Source organism: Salvelinus sp. IW2-2015, linkage group LG33 (genome assembly GCF_002910315.2).
Source record: "Salvelinus sp. IW2-2015 linkage group LG33, ASM291031v2, whole genome shotgun sequence".
NCBI classification, from domain to species: Eukaryota; Metazoa; Chordata; class Actinopteri; order Salmoniformes; family Salmonidae; genus Salvelinus; species Salvelinus sp. IW2-2015.
This window is the reverse complement of record NC_036872.1, coordinates 19771400-19792979: the sequence shown is the minus strand read 5'-3', so window position 1 is coordinate 19792979 and position 21580 is coordinate 19771400. Positions and strand designations below refer to the sequence as shown.

The 21580-nt window shown below is 43.8% G+C and overlaps 1 protein-coding gene across 2 annotated transcripts in view; it reads left to right on the top strand.

The window, feature by feature from the left end:
• The window catches only part of clip1a (CAP-GLY domain containing linker protein 1a), a 51469-nt gene that overhangs the window by 5894 nt on the left and 23995 nt on the right, over window positions 1-21580 (top strand). For both annotated transcript variants that reach the window (XM_023979205.2, XM_023979204.2), the window contains exons 2-11: window positions 9234-9516; window positions 12343-12863; window positions 14827-14951; window positions 15135-15351; window positions 15520-15717; window positions 16105-16196; window positions 16441-16501; window positions 19003-19107; window positions 20288-21196; window positions 21453-21569. In XM_023979205.2, coding sequence (XP_023834973.1) covers window positions 9426-9516; window positions 12343-12863; window positions 14827-14951; window positions 15135-15351; window positions 15520-15717; window positions 16105-16196; window positions 16441-16501; window positions 19003-19107; window positions 20288-21196; window positions 21453-21569 — 2436 coding nt within the window. In that variant the 5' untranslated portion in view covers window positions 9234-9425. The remainder of the gene's footprint in view (window positions 1-9233; window positions 9517-12342; window positions 12864-14826; window positions 14952-15134; window positions 15352-15519; window positions 15718-16104; window positions 16197-16440; window positions 16502-19002; window positions 19108-20287; window positions 21197-21452; window positions 21570-21580) is intronic.

Sequence of the window (21580 nt, the reverse complement as noted above, 5' to 3'; positions counted from 1 at the left end):
CCTACGGCCTCCTCCACGTCTCCTGATGTCTCTGGCCTGTCTCCTGGTAGCGTCTCCATGCTCTGGACACTACGCTGACAGACACAGCAACCTTCTTGCACAGCTCGCATTGATGTGCCATCCTGGATGAGCTGCCACTACCTGAGCCACTTGTGTGGGTTGTAGACTCCGTCTCATGCTACCACTAGAGTGAAAGCACCGCCAGCATTCAAAAGTGACCAAAACATCAGCCAAGGAAGCATAGGAACTGAGAAGTGGTCTGTGGTCACCACCTGCAGAACCACTCCTTTATTGGGGGTGTCTTGCTAATTGCCTATCATTTCCACCTGTTGTCTATTCCATTTGCACAACAGCATGTGAAATTTATTGTCAATCAGTGTTGCTTCCTAAGTGGACAGTTTGATTTCACAGAAGTGTGATTGACTTGGAGTTACATTGTGTTGTGTAAGTGTTCCCTTTATTTTTTTGAGCAGTGTATTTAGTGTGCTTGCTGAAAACAAGACCACTCTAGCGCTCTTACATATTAATTATTCCCCTCACTCTAGCGCTTAAGCTATCAACACGAAAACAAATGTAAAACTTGTAGACTGGCTGTCTGCAGGTTGCTTGAGAAATATTTTTTATACTTGACTTTTTGTTCTACAACCATATTTGCATAAAATTCTATGCATTTCAGTGGCTATAGACTTGAATGGTAACATTTTAAAAGTTCTAGATGCTACTTCTTGAACCGTGTAAGCTATCAACTCCAAACCAATGTTGAAATGTGCAGACTGACTCAACTTCGATGTCTTGCATACAGCTTGTTGATAGTATTTATACTTTTTGAATTATAACAATTTTAAATGTGCATAAATAACATGGGTTTGAATGAGAACCATAGGAATACAGTGGTAGCTATTGAAAATGGTCCTGCTCCTCAGCCAATTAAGCTACAAGACCAACTTTAAAACATTCAAGCTATCCTAACTTCAAATGATCCTTTAAAATATACTCAATTTGAATTTTCGTAAATTGGCATAATGCCAACCATAAAAAGTGGTAGACCATTTTAAATGCTACTGATCTTTTACCATCTCAGCTGCAAACATTAACTATCATTTTCAAGTCTATAAATGTAAAACTATTGACATTTGCATAAATTAGCATCATAGACTAACCCACCAACAGTAATAGTAACTCTTGAACCATTCAAGCTAGAAACCAAACCAATTTCGGGAATTGTTTTATTTCTAGTTTGATCTTGTCCTTGGATTTAAAATGTACCCTCGAACGTTATTATTTTCACCTTCAAATAGCAAAATTCTTTAACCTTCCAAAACCAAAGTCTGTAGTACCAAGTGGTACTTATTTATGCCCTTAGACAAATCGACTCTCCTATTTTCCAAGTGCTTCCAACTAGCTGAGAGTGAATTAATATTATTTATTTTTTTGCCCTTAATGAAAGGAATGGGGAAAAGAAAGGGGAAGTCAGAGGGAAGTGTAGGATACAATACATTGCAAATGAGAGATGTCATTTAGTGAGGCTTTTTGCACTACTGACGTCAGCAAAAGTATATTGCACAGTGAAGAATGAAAGGCCTTTTCCCTGCGTTCAGAGAGCTATACAGTCTGTCTGAGCGAAGCTTCCCTACTCTGCATGGCTTAGCTAAACCAGATATGCTGTGGATAAGCTGCTGCCACAAGTAATCGTACATGAAAGTCGATTATCTCCATGGTTTGGGCCCTCAAATCGGTTTCAGAACTAAATCTGTTTTACAGAACACATCCTCGACCAGTCAAATTAAAATTGTATTTGTCACATGCGCTGAATACAACAGGTGTAGACTTTACTGTGATGCTTATTTACAAGCCCTTTCCCAACAATGCAAAGCTTTTAAGTAAGAGAAATTAGCAAAATAGAAAAAGGTAATGGTAACACACTAAATTAATTATAAATAGGCAGTCCCCACCCATTTCATGTATCCCAACAGAGCAGCAAGGTTATATTTCCTTTTACAGTGCGTGCTTTGTTAAACTATTTAGCAATAATATTGAAGGATGGCAGCAAGCTATCGGATTTTATTTCTCCTAAATTTACAGCATGCACTGGTGGAACTGTAATGTTGAGTTCATAGTGCAAATGAGTCATTAGTGCTTTACATTTTGTAGGTGGCATGAACCCAGAGCCATAGGAAACATGTAATTAGACACCAAAATAATTAATGTCTGCACACTACAGGAAGTGGGTCCTGGTTTGTTAAATTGAAACAAGTCAAATTACATTCAAATAATAGGGGTGTTACTCGGTTAGCTGCTGAAAATCCATATGTCCGGTCATGCTTATCGGTCTATGGGTAATTTGCATTATTTTGTGGAATTATTTCTCAATCTCAATTCGTAATTAAAGCGCACCTCCCATTCGCATTTCGGGTGTATAGGCCATAGCCTGCCTACCGTTGACTATCAGCGAGTCACCCACCACTTTGCAATGTGAGCTTGAGGCAGTATAATTGCAACCGGAAAGTTTACTTTACAAATAATGAGGCATGTCTTACCTTGCTTCAAAGTAGCCTTGCAAAAATCCATCTGTAGAAATGTGGAGGCAATTTATTTTATAAAGACTTCCTCATGCCATTAACCAGCATTTCTCCCCCGTTCTAGTGTTTTTCATATCAACTCTCTTTTGTTGTCCAGAAGCCAAATGCACAATCCTAGTCATATTAGCAATCCATCATAGTTGTTGCTATTAGATTCCCCCTCTTTCTAAATTTCTAACGGAAATGTTAATCTCTATCACAACTGCTCGCATTAGGTTTAGAACTGTGTTTTCCACAAATTGCATTTTGGCAAATGTTTGAAAATTATGTTTTATTATCTGCTTGATTACAGGAGTGTTTAATAATAGGCTGTAAGATGATAGGCGTGCTATTGCTACACGTTTCCCTTAAGCTCTTAATGAGAAATGTCCGGTCCTTGTATGCATGCATAGTATAAGAGGAAGAGACAAAAGCAAGTGGTTTCACTCTCGCCAAAATCTGTCCAAAATAAGCCCAATATGTTTCTATGGGTTTATTTTGGGCCTAGTCTTGTCGCCTGCCTTCCCGCCTTGGGCCGACTCCCATTGTTAGGGCGGAAAAATAAGCATCTCATCCTTACATACAGATCTCTAATAGTATTTTCTGTTGGTCATGTCATTCTACTGTTTGGAAACAATTTAACCGTTTGTTGATCTGTTAATAAGGGTCAGTTAGTCGGCAATAAAATTGAACGAAATTTCCATCTCTAACGTGGATGGGAATTATTTTTAGGAAAATATCCTGACTAGTAACATAGTTTAAGATGTTGATATGGTAACTTTCCCGAAATACCATGTCATTGTGCACATTCATCACTGTAGTGTTAACAGAAGTAGGCTAGCCTACAGCTGTAGTACAGTGCATGACAGTGATGGGCATTTGGGTTTGTAAGGATAAGTGAATTGCCCAAAACCTGCATTGACAGAACATTGGTATTTGGCTGTCTTCCTGAATAGAGATTAAAGTGAGAGTCCGGAGCAAAGGATTAGCTTTACCAGTGGGAAACATCTCCTTCTGCATAATTGGATGATCATTTTCAGCTGACTACACCAGTGCTAAACTGAAAGCTGAAAGCTGTCCATAGTTTATAATTATAGATGTAAGGCTCCGGTTTCAAGTCTCGAAATTGCTGGTCTATTTGGGAAAGCCCGCTCTCTTCCCCAAGTTGACTTTAGCCTTTCTCTAAACAATGCCATGGAATCAACAGATGACGTTTGTGAAGCAATGGAGGAAGCATAGTCCTATTTTTTTGTGGCGTTGTTTTTGTTTAAGTCAGCTTTGGAAATATAGTTCTGGACATTTGTTGTAATCGGCTATCTTCTATTTTTTATAGAGTACACCATTAGTGAGAAGAGTGAATTTATCGTAAATAGAACAGGCATGTCAATGGATACCCTCTACTCTACTCTGTATCCTCTGATGATTCACTGCCATGACGATATCAATCATTTCTGTGCTTTTTCCTCGAGGGCCTTTGGTCGTGGTCCTGACCTCAAGGCACTAATTGATGTCATTCAGCCACAGAGGGGGAAAACTGGAGTGCGGCATGTAAATTGGGTCAATGCTGCTGACCCACCCTTTATTCTGTGCTGTTGAGAAACCCCTTTTTGCGTTCAGGTAGATGTGCGTTAGAGAGATCTAGTTTGTTTTATTTAACATAGCGCTTAGGTCTTCAGAGAAATGGAAGGTATGTGTCTGTGACTTAGCAGCAAGATCCATTTAGAATTTCTTTAGTTATCAGTTTTCCGTATTCCAGGGCATCTTGATACTGTTAGGTGCTCTCACTCAGAGCAGGGAGACCTCTCTGTCAATAGCTGGAATGTAATAATACTTATTTTTGCTGGCAGCGTAGTGAGGGGACTGGACGTATGAAGTTGAACTAGCCTATTCCATTACAGATGTTACTTCACCCCTGCCTAAACAGTTGGCCAGATGTAAAACTGAAGCTGTTCAACTTTCAGAACATTCCTCTATACAGTATTGCATAACCCAGGCCCTGCGTGTCGTCATGCACTCATTTGTTGACTTCTGTCATCGAAAAAGACTTGGTTTCATGCATGTTAACATCAGAAGCCTCCTCCCTAAGTTTGTTTTACTCACTGCTTTAGCACACTCCGCCAACCCTGATGTCCTTGCCGTGTCTGAATCCTGGCTTAGACAGGCCACCAAAAATTCTGACATTTCCATCCCCAACTACAACATTTTCCGTCAAGATAGAACTGCCAAAGGGGGAGGAGTTGCAATCTACTGCAGAGATGGCCTGCAAAGTTCTGTCATACTTTCCAGGTCTATGCCAAAACAGTTCGAACTTCTCATTTTTAAAATCAATCTTTCCAGAAATAAGTCTCTCACTGTTGCCGCCTGTTATAGACCCCCCTCAGCTCCCAGCTGTGCCCTGGACACCATATGTGAATTGATTGCCCATCATCTATCTTCAGAGTTCGTTCTGTTAGGTGACCTAAACTGTGATATGCTTAACACCCCGGCAGTCCTACAATCTAAGCTAGATGCCCTCAATCTCACACAAATCATAAAGGAACCCACCAGGTACAACCCTAAATCCGTAAACATGGGCACCCTCATAGATATTATCCTGACCAACTTGCCCTCCAAATACACCTCTGCTGTTTTCAATAAGGATCTCAGCAATCATTGCCTGCATCCGCTATGGGTCCGTGATCAAACGACCACCCCTCATCACTGTCAAACGCTCCTTGCCCGGGTATCCTGGAAGGATATTGACCTCATCCCGCATGCCCCTTTCAAAAAATGTAGAACTAAGAACAGATATAGCCCTTGGTTCACTCCAGACCTGACTGCCCTTGCCCAGCACAAAAACATCCTGTTGCGGACTGCAATAGCATCGAATAGTCCCAGTGATATGCAACTGTTCAGGGAAGTCAGGAACCAATACACGCAGTCAGTCAGGAAAGCAAAGGCTAGCTTTTTCAAACAAATATTTGCATCCTGTAGCTCTAATTCCAAAAAGTTTTGGTACACTAAAGTCCATGGCGAACAAGAGCACCTCCTCCCAGCTGCCCACTGCACTGAGGCTAGGTAACACGGTCACCACCGATAAATCCATGATAATCGAGAATTTCAATAAGCCTTTCTCTATGGCTGGCCATGCTTTCCTCCTGGCTACCGCAACCCTGGCCAACAGCTCTGCCCCCCCCCCCTCCACAGCTACCTGCTGCCTCCCCATCTTCTCCTTCGCCCAAATCCAGATAGCAGATGTTCTGAAAGAGCTGCAAAACCCGGACCTGTACAAATCAGCTGGGCTAGACAATCTGGACCCTCTCTTTCTAATACTATCTGCCGCCATTGTTGCAACCCTTATTACCAGTCTGTTCAACCTCTCTTTCGTATCGTCCGAGATCCCTAAAGATTGGAAAGCTGCCGCGGTCATCCCCCTCTTCAAAGGGGGTGACACTCTAGACCCAAACTGTTAGAGACCTATATGCATCCTGCCCTTGTAAAGTCTTCGAACGCCAAGTTAATAAACAGATCACTGACCATTTCGAATCCCACCGTACCTTCTCCGCTGTGCAATCCTGTTTCCGAGCTGGTCACGGGTGCACATCAGCCACGCTCAAGGTACTAAACGATATCATAACCGCCATCGATAAGAGACAGTACTGTTCAGCCATCTTCATTGACCTGGCCAAGGCTTTCGACTCTGTCAATCACAGTATTCTTATCGGCAGACTCAATAGCCTTGGTTTCTCAAATGACTGCCTTGACTGGTTCACCAACTACTTCTCAGAGTTCAGTGTGTCAAATCGGAGGGCCTGTTGTCCGGACCTCTGGCAGTCTCTATGGGGGTACCACAGGGTTCAATTCTCGGGCCGACTCTTTTCTCTGTATACATCAACGATGTCGCTCTTGCTGCTGGTGATTCCCTGATCCACCGCTACGAGGGACGACACCATTCTGTATACATCTTGCCCTTCTTTGGACACTGTGTTAACTAACCTCCAAACGAGCTTCAATACCCATACAACGCTCCTTACGTGGCCTCCAACTGCTCTTAAATGCTAGTAAAACCAAATGCATGCTTTTCAACCGTTCGCTGCCGGCACCCGCCCGCCCGTCTAGCATCACTACCCTGGATGGTTCTGACCTAGAATATGTGGACAACTACAAATACCTAGGTATCTGGCTAGACTGCAAACTCTCCTTCCAGACTCAAATTAAGCATCTCCAACACAAAATGAAATCTAGAATCGGCTTTCTATTTCGCAACAAAGCCTCTTTCACTCACGCCGCCAAACTTACCCTAGTAAAACTGCCGATCCTCGACTTTGGCGATGTCATCTACAAAATAGCTTCCAATAGACTACATCCAGTTTGCTGAGTAGAGTATCACAGTGCCATCCGTTTTGTTACCAAAGCCCCTCATACCACCCACCACTGCGAACTGTATGCTCTAGTCGGCTGGCCCTCACTACATATTCGTCGCCAGACCCACTGGCTCCAGGTCATCTATAAATCTATGCTAGGTAAAGCTCCGCCTTATCTCAGCTCACTGGTCACGATAACAACACCCACCCGTAGTATGCGCTCCAGCAGAACGAATTGCAAAAATCGCTGAAGCTGGAGACTTATTTCCCTCACCAACTTTAAACATCAGCTATCTGAGCAGCTAACTGATCGCTGCAGCTGTAAATAGCCCACCCAATCGACCTACTTTATCCCCATATTGTTTTTATTTACTTTTCTGCTCTTTTGCACACCTGTATCTCTACTTGCACATCATCATCTGCTCATTTATCACTCCAGTGTTATCTGCTAAATTGTAATTATTTTGCTACTATGACATATTTATTGCCTACCTTCTCACGCCATTTGCACACACTGTATATAGACTCTTTTTTTTTCTATAGTGTTATTGACTGTATGCTTGCTTATTCCATATGTAACTCTGTGTTGTCTGTGTCGCAATGCTTTGCTTTATCTTGGCCAGGTCAAAGTTGTAAATGAGAAGAATTAGTTATTGTTCTCAACTAGCCTACCTGGTTAAATAAATGTGAAATAAATCAAATTTAAAAAATAGTTTGTGTTGTCATAGCAACAGTAGAGTGTGGTTGACCTCCAGGGGTAAGGTGGTAACTTGATGTGAAGGCCTTGCTGTTCACCTGCTGTTCTGGGCTCTCTCAACCACATGCATTATTGCAACACTTGGGAGTCCCTAACATGCTGCAAGTCAGAGCAAAGACTGTCAATACAATTCAGTCTACCTACATTGCTAGCTAACAGTAGAACGCATATGTTGCCACTCCTTGGCCTAAGGCTCCCTTAGTTACTACATTTATTAATGCTATTTCTCAAACATTAATATTAACAGGTAACCTTATTGAGAAGTCTTTGAAGGACAACACAAATGTTGCCGGATTATGCTAAGGCCACCATTTTGTCAGTCTGGTAATAACAGGTAGGCTAGACCCTTGTAGCATATTTAGCTATTAGCTAATCTAGTAGTCTGTCCTGTAGGAGGGCTGCTTAACACTTTAATCCTTTTCTGTTTGTTTACTAATCCCTCCCTCTCTACCTAGAGTTTGTAGCTTCACACGAGCTGGCTCTACGGTTTATGGTGAAGAGGGAGGGCCCAAGACTCTTGACTTGTTTTTGATGAGGACAGAGCTATAGGCTAGGCCTGATTGATTGGTAAACCCTGGCAAAGAATGTGAGGTATTTTTATTTATTTTTAACCTTTATTTAACTAGGCAAGTCAGTTAAGAACTAATTCTTATTTACAATGATGGCCTAGGAACAGTGGGTTAACTGCCTTGTTCAGGGGCAGAACAACAGATTTTTACCTTGTCAGCTCGGGGATACGATCTAGCAACCTTTCGGTTACTGGCCCAACACTAACCACTAGGCTACCTGCCGCCCCGAATTTGGAAACATGTTATTAAATAGAACTGCTTATTAAAGCAGGGAGGGTAGAACGACATGTTATTGAGCAAAACAAAATGATTGTACTCTGACATGCGGGCCTTCGAGTCTTCATGTCTGGGGTTGAAATGTATTTATGCGCAGGTCTTTCGTTAAGAATTCCCTGCCTGTGTTTCTGAATGGTACTAGGTTCGTTGATATCGAAGACTGATCAACTTTGCGTGTGTGAGGGAGAGAAAGGGAAAGCGAGAGTTTGTTTCTGTATGGTGGTGACAAATACATGCACACACAGAGACACTTGAATGTGGCCTGGCTTGTGACAGAATATTTTTAGTATAGGACTCACTGTGATGAGTCAGTCGGGGGAGCACTGCTTGTTGTCATAAGAACACAAGATAATTTGAATGTCAAAGGCAGGCTATTCAGCCCATCTATGCTCACCATTAATCTGTTGTAAACAATAAGCTTTGTCAGTGCCACCCATGATGTTGAGGTGGAACCAATTATACCAAGTGAACAAATCAATATAAGACGCCAGTGTTTGAATAGTCATGTCCACAAAGGAAAAATTGGACCAGTGAAACAACCCTCCCTCCTAATTACCATTTAAGTGAAGACTGAAATATCTGGTTATTCTGTGAAAATCCTGTTCCCTTCAGGATATTATCATTAGTAGTCTTCTATGCAAAGTAAATAATATGAAAAAACTAGGCTAAAGCAAATGCATACTATACAAAGCTGTTTGTTGCACTAATTTGTCTTCCTCTCTCTTAACAGGGTCCTTTTTTGAGGGGCATCTTTTTCTCCCTCACCCCTTTTCCTACATTTTTATTTTTGTTTGATTTATTTTGGTGCTGTGACTTTGTCATCTCAAAGTCTGAGCACAACTACGTCAATGATTTGGGGTCAGCCGGCGCCCACTGACGGACAGAAAGGCCCTGTAGATTTCACAGCACACAGAGAGGAAACATGAGCACAACCAAGCCCAGCGGGCTCAAAGCGCCCAGCAAGATGGGTAGGTCAACGGGGGCGCCAGCCACCAAGACCACCCCTTCCACTGGTAAGAGGTCCTCGTCCCCCTTAGCACCAGCAGTTCTCCTGTCCTTGCTGCTTCTCATTAGGGCTGTGGTAGCTACAGCACCTAACCTCTGACTTTGATGTAATCAATCAGCTTAAGGTTGCAATAAAATGGGCTTTACTGCTTCATCAGTCTGGATCTGCTGATGCGGCTTGACTAGATTTGATGTAGACATGCTGATCGGTCACTGGCCATTTTGATTCCGTAGGCTATAGTATTTACCCCCAAAATCTCTCCAATATGGTGGATTAACTATATTTTTAAGTAGGAGAAATTTGTTGAATTGAGTTCACTAGAGGCTTTAGACACAGCAGGCTTGCTGTGTAAAATGTGATCCCTGTGCTGGTATTTTGTTTCAAAACATTGACAGTCAGGTCATGTGAAAATGCGACTGAAGTTTGGCCTCGTGTAAATGTCATCCAATCAACTATTTCTTTGTGCATTGCTCGGCTGTTAACATATGAGCCAGTTTATTTATATGTAGAAAATCAGGCAACCTTAATTATTGGGCCTGATCAAATGTTGACCAATGTAATGACCTGACTAGATCATAAATGAACAATTGTCCAGACAGAGGCTTGAGTTTGCGAATTGACGGTTTATTAAACCAACTTTACACAGGCTACTGTTTGGGCCGTAGCACACGCCAAATAGATGACAGATAACCCACAAGCCAATCGTGACCTTCTCTTGTGAAGACCAGACGTAAGAGAGTGCCTTCAGAAAGTATTCATACCCCTTGACTTATTCCACATTTTGTTGTGTTACAGCCTGAATATTTCTCACCCATGTTTTTTGTACATAATTTACGTAAGTATTCACACGAGTCAATACATGTTAGAATCACCTTGGGAGCAATTACAGCTGTGAGTCTTAATGGTAAGTCTCTAAGAGCGTTGCACACCTGGCTTGTACAACATTTAGCATATTATTATTATTTTTTAATTCTTCAATCTTTGTCAAGTTGGTTGTTGATCATTGCTAAACAGCGATTTTCAAGTCTGGCCATAGATTTTAAAGCCGTCCAAAAAATATATAGTTTTTCATTTTTGCAGCGGTTTGAAGCTGGTGGACCAAAACCGAAAGTAACTTTTCTTTTGGTCCACCAGCTTCAAAAAGCTGTTAGAAATAATATTTTTTGTAATTAAAAAGATCTTTCCACAACGATTTTGATGGTACAATGATTCCCTACACTATTAGTGCATGTTTTCTCACATAAACAGTGTAGAATTTTAACAACCAGGAAATTACGATTTCCACTAGATAACACGTCCACAAAGTCAGAACAGCTTTCCCAGTTTGACAACAGATGCCACTCCGGCGGGAGAAATCAATAGGTGAATTTCACAGCCAATTACAACACTGACGGGTAAGTAATACTGTGAAACACCATCATTCCACTATTTGCGCCAGATATATTATGGACATTTTCTGAAATAACAATGCAATTATTCTAAGAAATCCTGTGTGTAGCATCTTTAAGTCAAAACTGTAACTAGGCCACTCAGGAACATTCAATGTCGTCTTGGTAAGCAACTCCAGTGTATATTTGGCCTTGTGTTTTTGGTGATTGTCCTGCTGAAAGTTGAATTTGTTTCCCAGTGTCTGTTGGAAAACAGACTGAACCAGGTTTTCCATAAGGTTTTTGCCTATGCTTAGCTCTATTCCGTTTATTTTTATCCAATAACACTCCCTAGTCCTTGCAGATGAACAGCATAACCCATAACATGATGCAGCCACCACCCTGCTTGAAAATATGAAGAGTGGTACTCGGTGATGTTGGTGGATTTGCGCCAAACATAACGCTTTGTATTTAGTACATGAAGTTAATTTCTTTGCCTAATATTTTGCAGTTTTGCTTTAATGCCTTATTGTAAAAAAGATGCATGCTTTGGAATATTTTTCATCTGTACAGGCTTCTTTTTCACTCTGTCATTTAGGTTAGTGTTGTGGAGTAACTACAATGTTGTTGAACCGTCCTCCGTTTTCTCCTATCACAGCCATTAAACTCTAACTGTTTTAGTTACCATTGGACTCATGGTTAAATCCCTGAGCGGTTTCCTTCCTCTCCAGCAACTGAGTTAGGAAGGACAACTGTATCTTTGTAGTGACTGGGTGTATTAATACACCATCCAAAGTGTAATTAATACACCATGCTCAAAGGAATATTCAATGTCTGATTTATTTATTTTTAACAATCTTCCAATAAGTGCCCTTTGCGAGTTATTGGAAAACCTCCCCTGGTCTTTGTGGTTGAATCTGTGCTTGAAATTCACTGCTCAACTGAGGGACCTTCCAATTATCTGTATGTGTGGGGTACAGAGATGAGGTAGTCAAAAAAATGTTAAACACTATTATTGCACACAGAGTGAGTCCATGCAACTTATGTGACTTGTAAGCAATGTTTTACTCCTGAACTTATTTAGGCTTGCCATAACAAAGGGGTTGAATACTTATTGACTTGACATTTCAGCTTTTCATTTTTAATGAATTTGTAAAAATGTCTAACATAATTCCACTTTGACATTATGGGCTATTGTGTGAAGGCCAGTGACACAATTTCAAATGAATACATGATACATTCAGGCTAATAACAAAATGTGGAAAAAGTCAAGGGGTGTGAACTTTCTGTAGGCACTGTACGTAACATATTTCACTCTTGGAACTATTGAATAGCAGGGTAAAGGTGTCATGTTCTGTGAGCTAACTCCTTCATGTTAGCCCTGTTAGCTCAGCTCGCCATGGACCAACTTTAGTGGAGTTGGCACACTGGCAGTAATTGGATGATTTCCACCTGTTTCCATGCAGCCGGATCCAAAGTAGCTGCAGCCGACAAGTCCACTCCAGGTAGCGGTGCAGCTGGGACACAAGATGGCGGGGAGAACTTCCAGGTTGGGGAGCGAGTGTGGGTGAATGGGAACAAACCTGGCGTGGTGCAGTTCCTGGGGGAGGCTCAGTTTGCACCAGGACAGTGGGCCGGCATAGTGTTGGATGAGCCCATTGGGAAGAACGATGGCTCGGTGGCAGGGGTGCGCTATTTCCAGTGCGAGGCCATGAAAGGGATATTCACCCGTCCCTCCAAGCTGTCCTACACAGAGGGCGAGGCCAACGGGACTCAGACAGCACCTCCGTCCCGGGCTGGGTCGCCCACCCCCTCCACCGCCAGCCTGGCCTCTCACACCCCCTCTGTCAAAAAAGCCTCAACTGCAACGCCAGTCACTCCAGCCTCCAACCTGGCACGCACAAACAGCGAGTCCATCTCCAACCTCTCAGACACCAGCTCGGTCAAAAAGGGGGAGAGGGAGCTGAAGAATGGAGACCGTGTTTTGGTAAGGCTTAGTTCATTTACACTTTGAATGAAGCTGTTATTTTGGATCAGGTAGCTTTTATCCTGAAGCACCTGCCTGCTCGTCCAGTTATGCAAGTTTGTCTCAAATGTTCCTCCTCGCCTCCTACCCCTGTTCCAGGTTAGAGAGGGCTAAGCCCCCGCCCCATCCCCACCCCCTCCTCTTGCCCCTTGTGTGACCACAAATGCTGTAAATACAGGCTGGTCTCAGAGTCACACGACTGACCACTCCTCCCTCTCACCATGGTAATCTCTCAGGAATGTGTCTGCGGAACACAACCTCCTCCCACCTCCTTCCCAACTTCTCATTGACCAATGAGAACATCCGTTCTAACACTCCTCAGTGAGCTCAGTTTCTGTGTATAGTCCCTCTGTTCACAGCCAAGCTCTGTCCTCGTATGAGCACCTTCCGTCCTGAGTGTGTTGTCCAAGGCCCCTCTTTCTCTCTCTCCGTCAGCCTCGGGCTGTGTAACACATTGTGTTAAGAGGAAGTGTCACCCACGCTCAGAGGAAGGGAGGGTGCTTTTCTCACCACAGTATTCCTCACTTCTCCCTTTAGAGCAGTGGTCAAAAACCGGTAGATCGCGATACTGGTCGATCTCCCAAGGCGTTACTAGTTGATCACCAAACGTTTCTGTAAAAAAACGAAGGATAAAGCGTTCCGTTGCTATTTTCTTAATTTGTTTTGCGCTGTTGTTGCTAGGTGCACTTGATTCAGCAGCTCTAGTGCCAGGATGGCAAAGTGTTCCCATTTTTAACAGTTTCATTTGTGTAAAGGTAGAGAACTCCACCTACCCGGCAGGGCCAGAGAGCAAATCAAGTGCACCTATAGGCCTACCACTGGCCAATCAGGTAGCTCAGATCACCGTGTTTGCACAATTCCCTCAAGCCATAGACTGTAAAAAGAAGCCTCAATCACAGCAAAGTTGACACTGACATTTCAAAACTTCTAAACCCATGACAAGAGAGAGACTCAACGAGTACAGCAAAGAGCTGCTGTTTTTAATGAGTAAGTCATGTTTAAATTGTTATTCAACACTGCCAACACTTTGTTCAAAGATTTTATAAGCCATAAAGTGTGCGTTCTTCCTACTTCCACTCACGCTACAATCATCATTGCAGCTACAATGAATTAGTATAGCAAAGTGTTCCGATAAGCTTGGGTTATTATTAGTGGCTTGTCTTTTTTAATATTGATGAATATTTAACTGTCTCTGGTCATAGGAGTAACCATATGAATTTGTGCATGAGGCAGAAATAATGCAGTGTGACTTGTTTCACCATCAGCTGGAAGACTGTCCCCCTTTCTCAGCAAATGGAGAGAGAGCGGCGGGACGGTGAGTCGGTTGAGAGGCAGCCTCACCGCTGCTCCTTCCCCCCCTCAGACAGGCCATCAGTCCCCCAAAAATAATAACGCTAATTATTATGCTCACTTAGCTGTGCCTCACAAGTAATACAACAAATGATCTATTACCAAATATTTTCTAAATGGTCTGAGAAGAACAACAGGGTAATTCAAGCATATCCAATATGCAGTGATAATGTATTGGGCCTATAGCCTACTGCACAAACCTAATTGTTACAGAACTGTTTTTAATAGGTTAATGTTGCATAGGCTTACGTTTTTTTTGGCCTTGTTTAAAACAAATTTGAGCGGTAGATGTCAGCTTGCATTTTGACTTAGAAAGTGATCACTGCTTTAGAGCATTGTAAAAGGAAATGCTGACGATGCATTTATCAGCCCTGTGATGTTGAAAGGTTGACAGGTTGCATGTATTGATTATAATGATGATGATTCTTATTGTTATGTACTGTTGCCTTGGTGGTTTTATCTCATGCCAAGCTAGTTACCCTCTAGGTGCTTTGAGATTCTTTCAGTAATGAAAGCGCTCTAAAATAAATATATATTTTTTTTTATTAGGCTTTTCTTTGCACATTCTCTGCAGGTTGGTGGCACAAAAGCTGGTGTGGTTCGCTTTCTTGGTGAAACAGACTTTGCCAAGGGAGAGTGGTGTGGTGTGGAACTGGATGAGCCCCTGGGAAAGAACGATGGGGCAGTGGCAGGAACCAGGTAATCAGACCAGAGAGGATTATCACACAGGCTTGAGAAACATGCCACTCTGGCAACCAGTTTGTTTAAAAGAGAGTTAAGTACCGCCAAGTCTTATGGGTGTTATTTGTATATAAGACTTTTTTTTGGGGGGGCGCAATGACATCTGTTTTTTTCTTATCCCCTTCATTTGTATTTCCTCAGATACTTTCAATGCCAACCCAAGTATGGCCTGTTTGCCCCAGTCCACAAGGTCACGCGCATTGGCTTCCCCTCCACCACGCCGGCCAAGGCAAAGACCACGGTGCGGAAGTTGGTGGCCACTCCCTCGAGCCTGAAACGCAGCCCCAGTGCCTCATCCATCAGCTCCATGAGCTCTGTGGCCTCCTCCGTCAGCGCCAAGCCCAGCCGCACAGGCCTGGTGAGGCGCGCACACACACTCATAAGTGCATCCACATACACAACTGCAGAGCAACAAGATGTCTGTTCTTTAATTGGTCTTGTCTTTTGCTGTCCTGAGTAGAACTCACCCCCCCCCCCCCGCCCATTAACCAGTCTAAACACTCTTCTACCCACCCCCCCACCACAGCTGACAGAAACGTCATCACGGTACTCGAGAAAGATCTCTGGCACCACAGCAGTTCAGGAGGTGCTGAAGGAAAAGCAGCAGCACATCGAGCAGCTGATGGCAGAGCGTGACATGGAGAGGGCAGAGGTGGCCAAGGCAACCACCCATGTGGGCGAGGTGGAGCAGGAACTGACCCTGCTGAGAGAGGACCAGGATCAGGTCAATACACACAGAGTTCCTCCTCATGGTTTACACACACACGAACATTCGCCCTCAGGATTATTTACACACACATTTCCCCACAGATAAGTCTCAGGACGTTCGAGTTTTGGAACTTGTACTCTCATCTGCAAAGGTGTGTTATGTCATACATGACCATGACCAACCTAATGTGAGGAGGACCCATGAAAACACCTTAATGCTGTACCTCACATACTCATGTCACAAAAACCTCTGCACTGCCATCTGCTGTCAATGAGAAAACACTTGTTTTTACAGCCAACTGCCGGATGCATAGCGGCCTTCCATAATGTTGTTTTTTCATGAGTGTCTCTCAACTTATATTCATGATCTGTTTTAATGAATGCATATTCATGTGTTGTGAAGATGGAGGCCAAGATGGACCAATTACGCACCCTGGTGGAGGCTGCTGACAAGGAGAAGGTTGAGCTGCTCAATCAGCTGGAGGAGGAGAAGAGGTGAGGCTTCAGAGGGGTGTGGGGTGAAGGGAGTCCAGGGGGTATGGGGTCTAACTATGGGTATAACTAACTATGTTCTGATGGTGTGTTATAAGGTTATCAGTACAGTATCACAGGGGGAAAAGACATGAATTATGCAGGTCAGATTGAAACCCTGTTTCAAACCCTTGATCCATGATTCCTTTTCAGACCTCTTATGTTAAATGTTCCTGAACTATAATCTGAAGTGTGCTCTGTGTGATAGGAAAGTGGAAGACCTCCAGTTCCGTGTGGAGGAAGCTTGCATTACCAAAGGAGACCTGGAGGTAAACACACACACACTTCTACACAAACTCAAAAATATGTATACAGTTTTCCTTTCTAATGCTATGGAGCATCTTTGATTTACATGTCCGTATCTCAAGTTAAAATCGCCCCCTAAGTGACTGGAATTAATCCATTTGATGCTGAGGTGAATCAGAAATCCACCAACACTGCAACTCATCAGGACTGCCGTTGAAACTCCTTGTCTTGTCAAACTGAGACATTTTGATGTAAAAGCATCCTGTTCTGATGAGAGTGCAGACTAGAGTCCATCTCTGGAATTAAAAGTCACTCCGCAACATCCCTGCTCCCGATCCCTGAGATTAAAGTGGTAGGGTATACATTAGATTCTAACATAATGAATGAATAAATCTTATTGAAGGTCCCTATTTGGCTACTCTGTATACATTTCATCAACAGGTTGGCCACCGGCTTGTGATTTTAAGTTGGCAAGTGAGTGATTGGTGTCCTTGTCAGTGACATGTCCTTAATCTAGTATGCCAAGTACTGAGCATGAATATTCTCTGCAGTCTGTCTACACCAGAGATCTGTCCTGCCCAGTGCCCACAGTCCTATTAGGTTTGTTGCATGGCATGATCGATGCCATCTCATATGCCCAGTAAAATGAGACACAAGACTGAAATCTCATTCTCTCTATCGTGTGACAGTAAGATCCTCCATGGAGCAGAGCTGTCAGAATCAGACCTGACTGAGCCTGGCTCTGATGTTCTTTTAGTGTCCATGAAGTCATGCTTTTGTAGAGGATCTGCCTGAGCACGGCACTGTGCAGACTCGCTGATCTACAAATAACTAAACTATTATCCGTGTATTGTCATTCTTCCAAATATGCGCAGTGCCTTGCTTAGACCGATCTTCACAAACCTGGAGGTCTTCCTCATTTCATGATTATGTAGCATGTGGATATTAACACAGCTTGAATGTTCCCAACGTGTTTTTGGAACACTGTTTGCTTGAAATAAACACAGGAGCCTAGGATCATTTTAGGAATTAGTTGGTGTTTATTTCTTTCCTGCTACCCTCTTGCTAAGAAATGTCAGTGGCACATCAGACTGTAAGGTTTGCATACTGTTTTTCACCATCACTCTAGTGCTATTTGATGGAAATGTGGGCTATTTCTTGGAAAACAACTTACCTTTTCTGCCTCTCCCTTGGCTAACCATATCTTTGTTTACGGAGCAGAGACTGGGAAGCAAGTGGACCCGGGGCTGTTTAATATGTACACGTCTGATCAAAGGATTTGTGTCATTATCTATCCCACAGTGCAACTCCAATCAGGGGACCATCCCAATTACCCTGATGGCGTCCCACATCAAATGTTATCTTTAAAAATGAGTGCTACAGGGTTAGAAGTAATACCCCTTTTTTATCTTCCTTTGATTGCATACTAACGGTCTCTGTACTACTTACTGCAAAAAATGTATTTTTCACATGCATGCAGCTTTAAAAAAACACAAAAAAAACAAATCAACACAGCAAATGTTTTCTGTTGATTTCAAGCAATTGACAGTGTACTAATGTTGTCCTGTAACTGCTTCAGTCAGTGACGTTACTGCTTCTTTTTCTTCTCCTCTTGTTCATGTTGGCCCAGTGCTAAGCATGGAACCACTGGAGATGCTCCCCTCCACCATCTCACAGCCTAGTCACGGTCTTGAGCTCCAACCTTCCTATTGCCATCTGTTGAAACCAGAAGTAAATGTTCTGCACTTGGTAGCAATTCAATTAGGTGCATTTTAATGTTAAACTTAATGAATCGGTCCGGGGGGTGAACTAGTATATTTTTTAAAATATCTTTTGCCCCATTCTACAGTTATTATATATTTATTTTTACTGATTTCTGTTCTAAGTAGTTTAATGAATGTACATGGTTTCTGATATTGTTTTATCAGCTGATCAGTGATCTTATACTCACTAAACAAATGGGCGTGATCACAAAAGAGAGCGAGCGCAGTGTTGCTGTTACAACCTGCCACGGCATTGCCATTTCATGTAAATAGTTAAGTTTCATCTCCCTTTCCTGTTCACATGAATGTGCAGAAAGGACCTCAAAATCATAGAGTAAAGCAGGAGATGGGGGGGGGGGGGGCAAAAACATGCCAACAGTGCTTTCTCTTTTTATGTGCAGTCACGTCCATTTCGATTTGCACTCATTTGCTGGCTCACTCACTCAGTAGTTCACACATACTTCTATGCATTCCTTCCTAGTCTTTCCCTTTGGTTGTTCACAAGGTAATTCTGCATGGATTCCTCTAATCACAACCAACAACTGCACATCTATAAGCATAGCACATCTCCCCTGCTGCTTCTATCATATCCTCTTATCACCACCTCCAGCTACATCCCCAATGCTCACCTGTGCTAGGCATGGGATCTGCATGGGGTACCCTTTTCCTTCCCCTCCCTCCCTCTTCCTCTGTATGCGTTGGGCTGGCATGTGATGGTGGCACTGGTTTTGTTCTCTTCCTCTCCCCTTCTTTACTAACAGACGCAGACCAAACTGGAGCATGCCCACATTAAGGAGCTTGAACAGAGCCTGCTCTTTGAAAAGACCAAAGCTGAGAAACTCCAGAGAGAGTTAGAAGACACTAGGGTAATGGATCTTGCTCTGCACAGTGGTGCGTTTGGAAAGAGGGGTGGAGTGTGGATGGTACCAGGGGTAATGGTGCAACTCTTGGGAGGGTGTACAATGGGTTACAGAGGATCTCCAAATACCTGTTGCACTGGCTTCCATATGCTGTTTTTCTGCCCATTTCTGCCATAGAGGCTTGTGGATGGGGAGTTGGTATTTAACTGCATTTGAATGTCTCTAAGCAAACATTGAATGGTGTAGTTGACTAATCTTTTTACTTGCTAGCAAGTAGCAATTAAGAATATTAATTGCTATTAATTGTATTTAGAATACAATCCTGTTCTTTTTAGATTTGCCGTTTTCTGGGTAAAACCTAGACTTACACTTTGGCCATGTCAGGGCCCCACTACATATAGGATCATTAGGGTTCTCCATCGTGGGGTTATTCACTTGCCTCTTTCTCCATGTTTTCTTCTGCCCACTGTCTCCACAGCTTTTGTGGTGCAACATGGTAGCCAGACAGCACCCCTATACCCAACCATCCGTTGCTCCCAGTTGGCCTTTGTCCCCCCCAATCCTACCAGCCCCAATTGTCCTGCCCATCTGGGATCCCCCACCTCTTGCGAGTCTATTTCCTGCTCCCACCCCTTAACAATGCTTTTATGCGTCTGTCAGGGGTTTCACAGCCAATGATGGAGTATTGAACTGCCATCCTCAAGGGCCATAGTCTCTGCTGGTTTAGTTTTTCCCCTGGTTCTTAATTAATAATTTGACGTCATTAGTTGGGGGAGAGAGTCTTAACTATCAAGTTTCTCTGGCCTAAATTGACCCCTGATATAAACGTAAGGATGAAAACCAGTAGAAGCTGCAGCATTTGGGGACAGTAGTTCAATACACAATAATTATGTGTGATGACTGATATGGTTCCAGCTTATATCCACTAGAGGGCGGTGTAGTACTTCAACTGTAGGCATTTTATGCTAATGTGGGTCTGCACTGTTACTTTCATTGCGCTACTACTGCAACTATGAAGGACGTGTGTAAAGGACTTTCTTAGAAAAATATTGACCCATGTAAACCTGTCTGATGACAAGGGGCTTCAACAGCTACCCTCTTGTCCTGCCAGTACACACACAATCACAATGTTTCCATAGGTTGAAGAACATGGTTTTGTTTGAGACAGAGTTGTGCCATCCCATAGGTGGCCACGGTGTCAGAGAAGTCCCGCATCATGGAACTGGAGAGGGACTTGGTGCTGAGGACCAGGGAGGTGGCTGACCTGCGGCTGCGTCTGGAGGTCCAGCAAAGCACGGAGGGCTCCGACTCCACCACCCCCCCTCTCCTGGAAGAGGTGAGCTCTCTGAGGGCTCAGCTGGCCTCTCAAGCAGACCAGCAACGGGTTGAGCTGGCTGGGCTGAAGGAGACGCTGGCAGCGGAGGAGAAGGCCCTCAGTGAGGCAGTGTCTCAGTTCCAAGTCTCTTCCACCAAGATCTCCACAGACAACGAGCAGTTGAAGCTGCGCCTCAGCCAGAACGAGAAGGAGAAAGCAGACGTCATAGAGCTGTGGCGCTCCAAGCTGGAATCTGCCATCGCCTCACACCAGCAGGCCATGGAGGAGCTGAAGGTGTCCTTCAGTAAAGGGGCCGGTTCCAAGACGACAGAGCTGGTGGAGACCAGGAGTGCCCTGGAGAGGCTGAAGGTGGAGCACAAGCAGGCACTGGAGGAGGCGGGAGCCAGGTGTGAGGCAGAGGCTGCAGCTCGGGCACGGGAGACAGGGGAGCTCAACAAACAGCTGCTGGTCGTGTCGGAGGAGAAGGAGTGCCTGGAGGAGAGCCTGCGGTCCAGTGTGGAGAGTGCTGAGGAGCAGCACCTGGTGGAGATGGAGGATGTGCTGGGCAAACTGCACACTGCTGAGCTGAAGGTAAATGAGCTGGAGGAGCATGAAGCTAAGCTTGTCCAGCAGACCCAGGACAGTGCCAAGGAGGTCCAGGAGCAGGTGGCAGCTATGGAGGCCCTGCAGTCCCAGGCAGGCCAAGGTAACCAAGCTCTCCAGAACCTGAGGACCCAGCTGGATGAGGCCCAGAGCCAAGCTCGCTCACAGGGCAACAGGGTAGGTCCATACCCACGCCATACTACCATTGTCCATGACAATATTCAGTTTCTATTTTGTGAGTTTCCAGAAAAATAAGCGTGAGACACACCTGTGGTATTTGATGTTGTAATAATTGAACCCTACCTTCAAAGCAATTTACTTTTGTTTCATTTTATTCATTATTAGCTTTTCCTTCATTTTGTCACTCATCATTTTTCCCCCCTTCAAAATGTTCTCCATGTCCATGGTGTCGCCCCCTGGACTGTGGCTGTAGGTCAGTGAGTTGAACTCTGAGCTGGAGGGTAAGCAGCAGGAGCTCCTCTCCTTGCAGCAGAGCCTGACCTCTGTGCTGCAGGACAAGGTCTCCTTGGAGCAAGAGCTGGGCAACCTGGTGAGTACTAG